At 40.2% G+C, this 10,904-nt stretch overlaps 1 protein-coding gene across 2 annotated transcripts in view; it reads left to right on the forward strand.

Moving 5' to 3' along the window:
• hcn2b (hyperpolarization activated cyclic nucleotide-gated potassium channel 2b) overlaps positions 1–9,024 on the forward strand; it is a 42,043-nt gene extending 33,019 nt beyond the window's left edge. For both annotated transcript variants that reach the window (XM_080877280.1, XM_080877281.1), the window contains exon 8: positions 4,027–9,024. In XM_080877280.1, coding sequence (XP_080733406.1) covers positions 4,027–4,991 — 965 coding nt within the window. In that variant the 3' untranslated portion in view covers positions 4,992–9,024. The remainder of the gene's footprint in view (positions 1–4,026) is intronic.
• The last annotated feature ends 1,880 nt before the right edge of the window (positions 9,025–10,904 follow it).

Consider the following 10,904-nt stretch of genomic DNA (forward strand, 5'->3'; position numbering starts at 1 on the left):
GTTCACGAGGCCCTGAATCTGCCACCTGCCAGCTGTTGCCATAGCAGCCAGTTTCCACACATGAGCAGACTTCAGTCAGGCAACTCACATATTTAAAGAGAGGCTTGGATTGTCTGCTTCAAGACCAAACCTCCAATCAAACATTCCCACCGGGTTCCGTGCATACTTGATGCATACTAGTCACTAATGATGAGCTCTTTTAATTGGCTTTCTCAACAGTCTTTCTCAGAAGAAAACAAGTGGATCAAAGACACAGAGATCTATAAAAAGGTGCCTTAAGAACATAAGAGTCTAAATAAAAGACACATGCTTTGTTGGTTAAATAGCTTTCATGATTAAATAAATCTTTAAGCTTAATTGTCTTCAGTAGTTATGTATTGTTTTCTGTGAGGGCATTTATGACTAGAAGTTTGAATGAGGAATGCTGATTCAGCCATCCGTGCATTTTAATGACAACAGTGTTTGACCTGTGTAGGCCATTAATAGACATAGAGACACTTGTGTGACCTTCTGTGTATGTGTCATTATTCTCTACTAATCAATGGCTAGTAAAAGAAGCTCTAGGTGTTACTTGGCAATGGTATTGCTGTGAAAACAGTGACGTATTATCCGTGCTTTATCTCTGAATTCTGCAGATGAGGGTGGTCCAACTTGCAGTGCCAACTTCTTCAAAAGCATGATAATCCCCAACCAAGTTTGCACTTTAGAGGATGCAATCAGATGGTTGTATGCCTTTTCCTCTTTTTATTGTCATCCATCGCTGCTATTTATGATGCACATTTGATGAGCAGAGCCTGGCATTACAGCATGGCCAGTTTACAAGCACCCAAGGAGGATGTATGACAAGAAACACCACCATATCTATGAGAAATTCCATCTCTCAATGGCTCAGTCACACTAGAGAAAAAACATGGTAGCAACCTCCTTGTGACTTAGACAAATTGGTGGTTCCCTGGTGAATCCATTGAATTTTTTTTTGATTTGGCAACTGATTACAAGTACTGTGGAATACACAACTCTTCTATGGGTCTTTTTCCAATGTAATGTTGCACTTAAATTGCTGTCTTAGAATAAGTACATTACTGTCTGTGGAGGAATTCTACGATCTATGAGGTTCTGACTGGAATGTAAGTAGTTGATGTAAATGTACCTTTAATGTCAGTTTTCTGTCAATCTGCCAGTTTATCACAGTTCAACCTGTTCATCTGTTTGATGTCATTCAATCACAAACTGATAGCAGACTGACTCGGTCTTATTGCTGTTTTATTGCCAGTCTCGATGCACCAAAGTAGCTTTGAAGATCGCAATAGGATTGCGAGTAGATGCAGACCTGATCCCCTTCAATGCAACCATTTCAAAGGCAGCTAGATCGCACATTCATTGCACACTGATACAATAATTTTGTGTGATGCCGAGTTCTCCAACTGCTGTTTTCCCTAAGAGAATTTCCAAGGATGCAAGCCAACAAATATGCATTCCTTTGTCTCCTCTTTCCAAGCCTCCAAACACCTCAGAGAGTAGCTCTGTGTTATCAGCAGATAAAATCCCCATAAAAGTCAGTGGGAGGAGGAGGAGTTCAACACAGAGCTGGAATGAAGCAACAGTACTTACCAGGAACACCCACACTTTTGATTAATTTTCTCCAAGCCTTCTGATTTTTTGTGTGTCTATATAAAAGCTAAATTGAATCATACATTTCCAGGGCCACACATGTTACAGCGTTTCCCCCTTTTCTGATTGTTGGCATTATCAGGAGAATCCCATCTATGGGAAAATCTTGCTTGATACACAGAATCAAGCAAAACTGCTGACGTTTAAATATGATCAACCTGTATAGATGTGTTTGCACACTCTAGTGCAGATTTTCATAATCACACTGTAATTCCACTATTAAACTCCCAAGCTGTGAGTGTTTTTATTCCACACATGCAGCAAATGTATCATGCTGGTGAAGCACAAGTCACCAAATCATCATCAGCCTTCCCCTCATGTTCTCCTTCTGGCTTAGCAGCTGGTTGTGGTAGAATAATAATCTTTGTTTTTGATGTACAGTAGATCTCAGGCTTTGCACTTACAAATAACCTAGCTCTGAAGTCAGCTTTCCAGGCTGCCATCCGCACTGGTGAATCGAGCTGACAATACTACAGTTTCCATATGAACACACAAACCTCTCTACATGCTGTGCTCTGCTGTGAGTCCCTTTTTGTTACCAGGGCACAACAGATGTTGGGTCATCTGGATTTTGCTAGGAAGGCTGCCAACATCTTGTCTTTGGTCTCAACATGTCCAATCCCTGCAGCAACACATCACAGTGTCCATCTTTTTTTCTCATACTTCATTGCCTCCTGTTTTAAACAGTATCTAATGCTCACCTGCAATGAACCTTCTACTTTTCTCCTTGAAATCTGACATATTGAGGATTTGTTCACCTGATCTCACCGTTAGTTGCCTTCTCCTCACATGTAAGCCACTGGTTAGAGTGAATAGGTGTTAGTGTTAGAGAGAGAGAGCCTGTTTACTGACTATCAGCCTATCTGGGCCTCACATCAGAGGGAAGGCACTCAGCAGGTATCATACACAATAGTCTCTAACACAGTCATCTTACTTGCCTGACAGCAGTGGGTTTGAACTTGTGCGATCCCATTATTCTCTTCTCTGCAGTACTACTGTGACCCAGGATGGCCCTCAGCTGAAATGCACACCTGCTTTCACCTGAATTACTCTGTCTTAGTTTTATCTGTGCAGACAGTTTTTTCAGGACTAAGTGGGATTCTGCAGTTCACTCCTCAGTGGCATACATCATAATGCCTCGTACAAATCTGCCTTTATAATCCCAGCTGGTTTACTGTTTTACTTTTGAGTGCTTTCAAGAGGTTTTGCTATAAGAAGCAGTGCATTTCTGTGAGTCATTTACAGTCTGAGATCACATAAACCAGCTTGATATTTTAAAGCATTATGACCACCACATGAATTTATAACACACAACTGAATTAAGGAATGAACTGGTGCATGCTGGGATGGTTTCTAACTCATTGATTCATGCCCTGTGCATTCCATGTTACTGTAGATCAGAGTGCATATACTGTATTTTTCTTTCCTTGGACAAATTGCAGTTTTTAGTGTCGGATTCATCACGTGACTGTTTTTTTACTTCACCAAGTGTATGCTTCTGCTAAGAAAATAGATCACACATCACTTGTTCAAGTGCGTGTTTTTGGCCACCGCACTCACAGCTGAGGTGATGATGGGGAAAAGCCTCAAGTCGGCTGTGCAACTGCTTCTGAAATTGGGGCTACTCATCCAGCATTGGATCCAGCTGTGCTTTGAGCTGGCAAGGCTGGATTCAGTGCTTTGCTGGCAGCTCAGGTTCTCTCTTTTTTTTCACATAAAAATCAGAGGTTGGCTTCCTGATTTGGATGTGGTCTGTTAGCATCTGCCAGCAAACACAAGGCGAGACTCCCCATGCCATATAAACTGGGACACAGACCTTTTCCTCAGATGGTTTCACTAATCTCTCGTTTGCAGTTTATGATGCTTGCGATCATCAAATTTAGCAATAAAGGCATCAGTTGGTGCTGTTTACTGATAACCTGTTAAATTAGCAGTTGCAATAGCCGTCAATTAGCTGCACATATACGTTAGAAATACGTTGAAGTAAATAGTGTTTTCTCCTGTAGGGCTAATATATTGTCAGTGAAATGCTCCCTCTTACATCATATGCACTGAGGTCACTGCAGAAATAATGGTTGCCTGCACCTCTGCATTACCCTACAGTAGGCAGAGGGTGTTTCTGTGTCTGCGTGTCCATCAGTCTTGGATTGCTTGTTTGCAAAAAATGGATACAGGCAGTATATTTGTTTATATCAGTATATATGTGTAAATTAAGCTTTTTTCTGTTTAGCATATTATTAACAAATTGTAGGGTATGGAAATATAGCATTAAAGTCTGTTTTGTTTTTGCTTTAATTTTTTGCATTGTTTCTGTTTGCTATAGCAACACTTCTTCCTTTTTCCATGTCTTTACAGGCAAGAAGAACTCGATCCTGATGCACAAAGTTCAGCATGATCTCAACTCAGGTGTTTTCAACAATCGTGAGAACGAGATGATCCAGGAGATAGTTAAATATGATCGGGAGATGGTTCAACAGGTGGATCTGCCACGCCCACGGGCCATGTCCATGACGCCTCCACTGACCGGTGGGATCTTTACGCCTCCAAGTTCCTCTGCCCACAATTCAGCAGTTGCCACTCTCCAGCAGGCTGTAGCCATGAATTTTTGTGCCCCGATGCAAGGAAACTCTGTGGGATTGGGTAACCTGCAGTCTCCCAGGATGATGAGGAGATTTCAGGTGATGCAAAGTGTATCGAGCCCTGTCTCAGCCTCTCCACTTCAGTCTCAACTCCTTGTTTCTGGTGCCTTTCCTCCGGTCCTGTCCAGCCCCCCTGTCCAAAGCCCACTAGCAGTCGGTGGGCGATCATTCCAGTATGGATCCAGTGCCCTGGCTGGTCCCACCTCAGGCTCACAGCTTTCTCTAGTCCAGCAGCACATAGCCAGCCCCGTGCACAGGCCCAGCACACATAAGAGCACCCATTCTTTGCAAATGGGAAGTCTGAGCCAAGATGCCAGGGCACTGTCAGCTTCTCAGCCTTCACTGCCTCACGAGATGGGACAACCAGCTGTCCCTAGTCCACCCCAATCTACACGAGTCTCTTCTACTTCCATCGAGCCCCCTCACACCCCACTGGGTCACACAGGCATCCGGAGCGGCATACCACACAGGGTGGTTCTCCCACACCAGATGTCTGTTGGGGCCTTTCCTGTAGCATCCCTCCCTGGTTCTGTTCATGGTTTTGCACCTGTTGCAGGGGTAGCAGTAGGAGGAGTGGGAACTGGTCTGGGAGAATCGGGACTCCCCAAGAAGGACTCTTTAGTGAGCCTTCCTGAGACAGACCACATCAAAGTCAAATCCAGGCTATCCTCAAACTTGTGAACCTGATTAAAAACACTTGGAGAGTGACTCAACAAGGATCTTGACTACAGGAACATGGGGAGATTTCTGTTATCTCTCCTACAGTTCCTCTTCTCTTTATTCCAGTTTGACTATCCGATCGTATGAATGTCGAATGAGATGCAGCAGGGAGAATCTGATAGGCGACCATTCTAATATAATAAAGTCGGTATGGTGACTTTTAAAATTGCAGCACTCAGATGTTTCTACTCACAGAAGTACTAGTTGCACAGATTGGTAATGGTACAGTAGTGTTTTTAATTCACAACATAATCCACAACACATGGGAGATTTGCTTCACTACCACTTCCTTCACCTCATTTTATGCAAACTTGGGGTTGGATGAGAGTTAAAGAGATTCAGGGATGTGCTTAAAGTATCAGAAGTTGGCACTTTAGTGGGATCTTATTGCTATATTTGAGCAGATTTTCTCAGTAGGTTGGCTGCAAAAGGCCAAATTTATAAGAACAAGACTACACAATATTAATGATGATATTTCAAAGTATACAGTCTAAAAGCAGTCTACTTTGACTTTTTAAAATCAGACTAATAAGATCTGATAGCCCTTAACTCAGATAAATAAGTCCCAGATCACAGACAGTTAATATCCTCAATGCTGAAATTACGATTGTATTGTTTCTTCAAGCCAAGCCACTGATTTCTACAGTATATGTCTGCCTGTTTGTTTTATTTAAAGCTGCATTAATCACTATACTTTAAATTAGCACTGACTCTAATCAGGTGTTTTTTTAACACCTGCAAGTTTGTTGTACTGTTCAGTCTTTTTCCAGCAAATGATTAATATTGAAATGACCTGCACAGCAGCAACAACAGAGACAAATTCAGCAACAAGCTGTTGAATAATGTTTTAATGACCTTGTTGAGACCAAAACAGAGTTAACCAGCATCCCAGTAAAATAGAACTGTGATGCAATAATATGTAGTGTAATACTGCTCATGTGAGCAACTTTCTAAGGTAAGTGACGTCAGACTTTTGCCCTCAAGTAGCTACAAACTGATTCATGCGGCTTTAAGTAGATCATAAAGACGTGTAAATATATAATTCCTTTTAATTACATATATATGGCCTCTGATGGAGGACCTGAGCTTGACGAACACACACATCATCCCCTGGAGTGCAGGTTTATGGACTAAAGTCATGTAAGTGGTAATATCCCACAATTGTGAAAATGTTCTGTTTAACCTTACAAATTGTAATTCACTGCCAGCCAAGTAAAATAAATTTTATAGTTAAAATGTAAATTCCCTCATCAAAATGTAAATTCATTCTTTTCCTAACCCCTAATCTCACTTTTCTTTAGTTGCAGTTTGGGCCATGTGTCACTACGCCAAAGTCAATTCACACCGATAATGAAACTCCCGCGAAGCTCAATGCCGCTGCTGATGCTATGGTTTTGGTCCACAGCCAAGGACCGTGCCGATACTTTGCAGGATGTATATTGCAGTGTGCCTCTGTCATTAAGGCTTCAATAAGAGGTCATGGAATACTGGCAATTTGTGTCCAAAAGCATTAGGAAGGGAACCTTTTCTCCTGGACCTGCTATTCTATTCACCTCATCTCACTAATGCCTGAACCATTACTGGGTAATGAGTGTGGAAATTGGAATCCCCCGGGTCTGTTTGGACTGTTATTGTTCTCGTTCAATTGGATTTCATTATACAGTGCCAATAATGAGTTCCTCTCCTATGATCATTTTGCATTTTCATTTTGTTTAGTTTCAGTTCAGGCGTTGTTATCCACCTTGAGAGTTCTGAATGGGACAAAGTTGAAGGTTTATAAGTATTTTTGTATCGTGTTTTTGAGGTCTGTTGTGCTTTTGTTTTATCCCCAAATTATGCCCTGTGGAACCTATTTAGCTACTCCAAAATAATTAATAGAGGCTTGTTATGAGAATGGTATTTTGCTGAACTTCACATTGTTTCCTGGAGGCACTCTGTTAGGACAGGAAATGCATTTGTGACTAAATTAGTTTCTAGATATTTTTACTCTAGTGGAAAGCACACAGTAAAGGATGATGGGGTAACAGAGAAAGAGAGTAAACCAGACTGAGTCAATACCTTTACTCATATCACAAGATATTACTAGCTCAGTTTTAATAATTATAAATAAACCCCATGTTTTAATTAAGTGTGGAAATAGTGAAACCAAAGTTCCAACGATTGCAATTCTTTTGTATGCAAACCTCACAGTGATTTAGCATAAAAATCAGACAACACTCATTCAGTCCTATTGTCTGAAAGTGATGTTTATCACATGAAGCAATAACTGTTTGAAATGGAGTGAATGACCACTGTATGCAGAAGATGTTCTGCCCTTGAGGTGTTAACGAAGATGCAATATTTCATATTTTAGACTGCGCTCCCAAACTTTACTGAGAATTTGTTGAACATCTGTCTTTGAAAACAGATACGTTTAAACCGCGCTTACTGTCCACTCAAACTAACTTGACAGACATGGTATTTCTATGTGTAAACATAGTGTGCATCATGTAAACCAGACTATTAATTAATGTAACTTAGTTTACTGTAAATGTAGATCTGCTATAAAAAATAAAAAAAAAACAGATGAAGAAAATGTTTGAAAAAAAAGAATCTCTTTGTAATCTCTGACAGAATGCATATTATCATCTGGTATGAACTGATATTACTTGAAAATAATAATTAAAGGAGAGAAAAGCTGTTTGTATTACAGAGGATGCATCGCTTGTTTTTCTACAGTTACCACACAGAGTTTGTATATATTCACGTGCCAGTTGCTGTGAGGTCTGCATGGTTTCTTCTACTGTTTGCGTTTTAAGTTAGTTTTGTAATGTCACACCCCAGTCAACTTGCAAAGCCTGGTTCTTTTACCAGCGCATTTTGGGGTTATTTTTTCCCCTGATGAGTCAATAGCGTGCTCCCCTCAATCCTGTAAATGCACTTTTTCTTCTTCTGCAACTTTACAAACATATTTAGTGTTATGTAAATGTTACAAAAACTCAGCTGTTCGGTTTTTTCAGTACACGCTCAAGGCTTTGGTAAGTCAGCTGTGCTTACACACACATGCACGCTCAGACACAGCAGTGGAAACGGCAACAGAAGCATCTGTATTTGCTTCTTTTTGTGCTTTCTTCATAGAGCCTCGGTTCTCTTAGCTTCAGTGCTGCTCTGACGCTAAACTACAGTATCTACCATTCCAGTTTTTATTTCTCTGAGGTCATCAATAGGAGGAATGCGTGGGGATTCAGGGTGTTTAAAATGTTTACATACAAGGGCTGTTCATAACAACCGAGCGACGATATGATTTTGTGTCATCGACATTATCATAGATGTACAATTATGCGAACGAGTTTGGATTATTTCACTCTTACTGACCAATAAGCAACTAGAAGGTAAAAATATATGATGCAAATTTTATACTGGCTGTTTCTGTGTTTTATGGGATTTGGTGTGACATGATTCGGTTTCTATTTATTATTTCTTTCCTTGTTGTCAGATCCCTGACTTGTGAGTCTAACAACCTTCCATATTACAGTGACTCGGTACAAAGCCAATACTTACAGCCAATCAATACCTTAAATCTACAGACAAATGTAGACAACCTCTTTTCTGGGAAACTCCCTCGAAGCAAGCCGACAATCTCCAGCCGTCACTTTAAGAAAAATCAACAGTGCAGTGCAGGCGTCAGGCAGGAGTCAGGGACCTGAATTTCTTTTATTGAGCCACTCTGCAGTTGTCATGTGTCCTAACATGTACTGTGCATACCTAGTGCCTAGCAAATATGGTAGTTTCCACATACATACTATATTCTTTGTGTGTGGCTGTAAAAATGCGAGCTCCTCAGAATGCAAACGTCACTGTTACATATATCCCACTACAGAGTTAAACCAATAAATTGTATTTGACTACAGTATGATTCCACTGCCTCATGTTTAGGTGATTTATTTTAGATTAGCATGTTAGAAAAGCACAAACATGCAAAGAGTCAATAATTTTGCGTTATAATAGATTCAGAGCTTCTTAATACAGTAAAAGCAGATGATTGTCTCTGCTCGCTGTAGGTCTTGAAGGTATTTTTTCATTTATCAGAGCTGTTATTGATTTTTACATCTAAAACACTGCAATACTTTTTCTGCGAATTTAAACGCCTTTCTCTAGTTTCTCTCTCTCTGTAGCTTTTATTTTAAAAACACAACTGGTTAAGATTTCTCTTCAGAAATGTGATGTTTATTAGTCCTTTTTGCGCCACTCAACCTAGTCCTTTCCTTCTGAGCATTTGGGAAGTATCAATAATTTACATGAACCTTGGGGTTATTGATTCCTGCTGCACTTCCACCTACCTTGCTGGCTACATGTTGGTCTGAAAAATTCATGATGAATCCAGGTTGTATGTGGAAGTAGGCATGTACCAAATTACCACAGACGCATCTCGCATGTACAGGGATCTTAACGTTTTTACCAAGAAATCTGTCTAGAAGATCCTGTAACAAAAACTTTACGTTGAAAGTAAAGTTATTATTTACAATTCAAATAAAGGTTATCACCTACATATAGGGGTGTTTTAACAGATTTAATATCCATCTTATTCTGCTTTTCTAGCTGATTTAGCAGAAAACCTTCTAGAAAACAGAAAGCGATCATCAAAAATCTTTTGCTCAGTCATATAGTGAATATTAGACTTCAGCTTACTTGTGGTTTTGGTGGCATTCTGAGCGTTTTGACCATGGGCTGGAAGAGGCTCATTTACTTGTGCAAATATTTATTTAATTATGCAAGATATCATTCAGCATGAAGGATTTATTCCACACAATGCTTGTGCTGAGGTGTGCTCCCCTTTGGTAGTCTCGATTAAAAGGCAGATTCATTAACATCAATAAATGCTACCTGTCTAATATATTGTTTTTCCATCTACAGTGTTTGACTTCCACTGAACTACAAATGTGTTTCTGATACAAATATACATTAGAAGACTGTGTTTAATATAAATGCTCTCACAGCTCGTGTGGGGATCTCCTAAGAGGGACTTAAGCAGTTGGTAAGGAAAGCTTACCCAGCTGTTCTACGTGACCTTTCCCTGCAAGTCTCTGATCTAGATAAACACCTGGGACAGGAATAACAAGTCTCATTATGCAATGTAATTATTGTAATTAATCATAGACAACAATAATGTTAACAGGTCAATGTCAATTAGAGTTGAAGTCTCAGTTGTGTGCATTCTTGGTTCCACGAGCTAAAGGTTGCAAAGGATCAAGGGAGCGTGTAATGTAAGTAATCACTGGCAAACGTACTTGGACAAGATACTAACACAAAATGATTTCCCCATCACCACCAAAAAAATTACCCAAGCTTCCAACAACCAAAATTATAGAACATTATATAGTATCATTACTTTATGCTATGGTACCTAAATCCAAGCTATGGTATACACTCACTGGCTACTGTATTTGGTAGACTTTGCTGAGGCTGCACCCCTTTTTCTTTCAGAACTGCTTTCATTCTTCATGCACAGGTGTTCACAACATTCCTCAGTGATTTTGGTCCATATTGACGAACTAGCATCACACAGTTGCTGCAGATTTGTGAGCAACAAGTCAATGATGTGAATCTGCTGTCCCACCACACCCCAAAACGCTGTATTGGATTGAGATCCTGTGACTTTATAGACCATTTGAGTACAATGAACCTACTGTCAGGTTAAAGAAACCAGTTTGAGATGAGCTCTGGGACATGGTGAATTATACTAACAGGAGTGCTGCACAGTGTAGTCTTCTGCTGCTGTGGCCCATCAGCTTCAGAGTTTGATGTGTTGTTTGTTCAGGTATGCTCTTCTACATACTTTGGTTGTAGTGGGCACTTGAGTTATTTTTTACTTCTTATGAAGCAGTTTGACCTTTT

Source organism: Rhamphochromis sp. 'chilingali' (assembly GCF_963969265.1).
Source record: "Rhamphochromis sp. 'chilingali' genome assembly, chromosome: 3".
NCBI lineage: Eukaryota > Metazoa > Chordata > Actinopteri > Cichliformes > Cichlidae > Rhamphochromis > Rhamphochromis sp. 'chilingali'.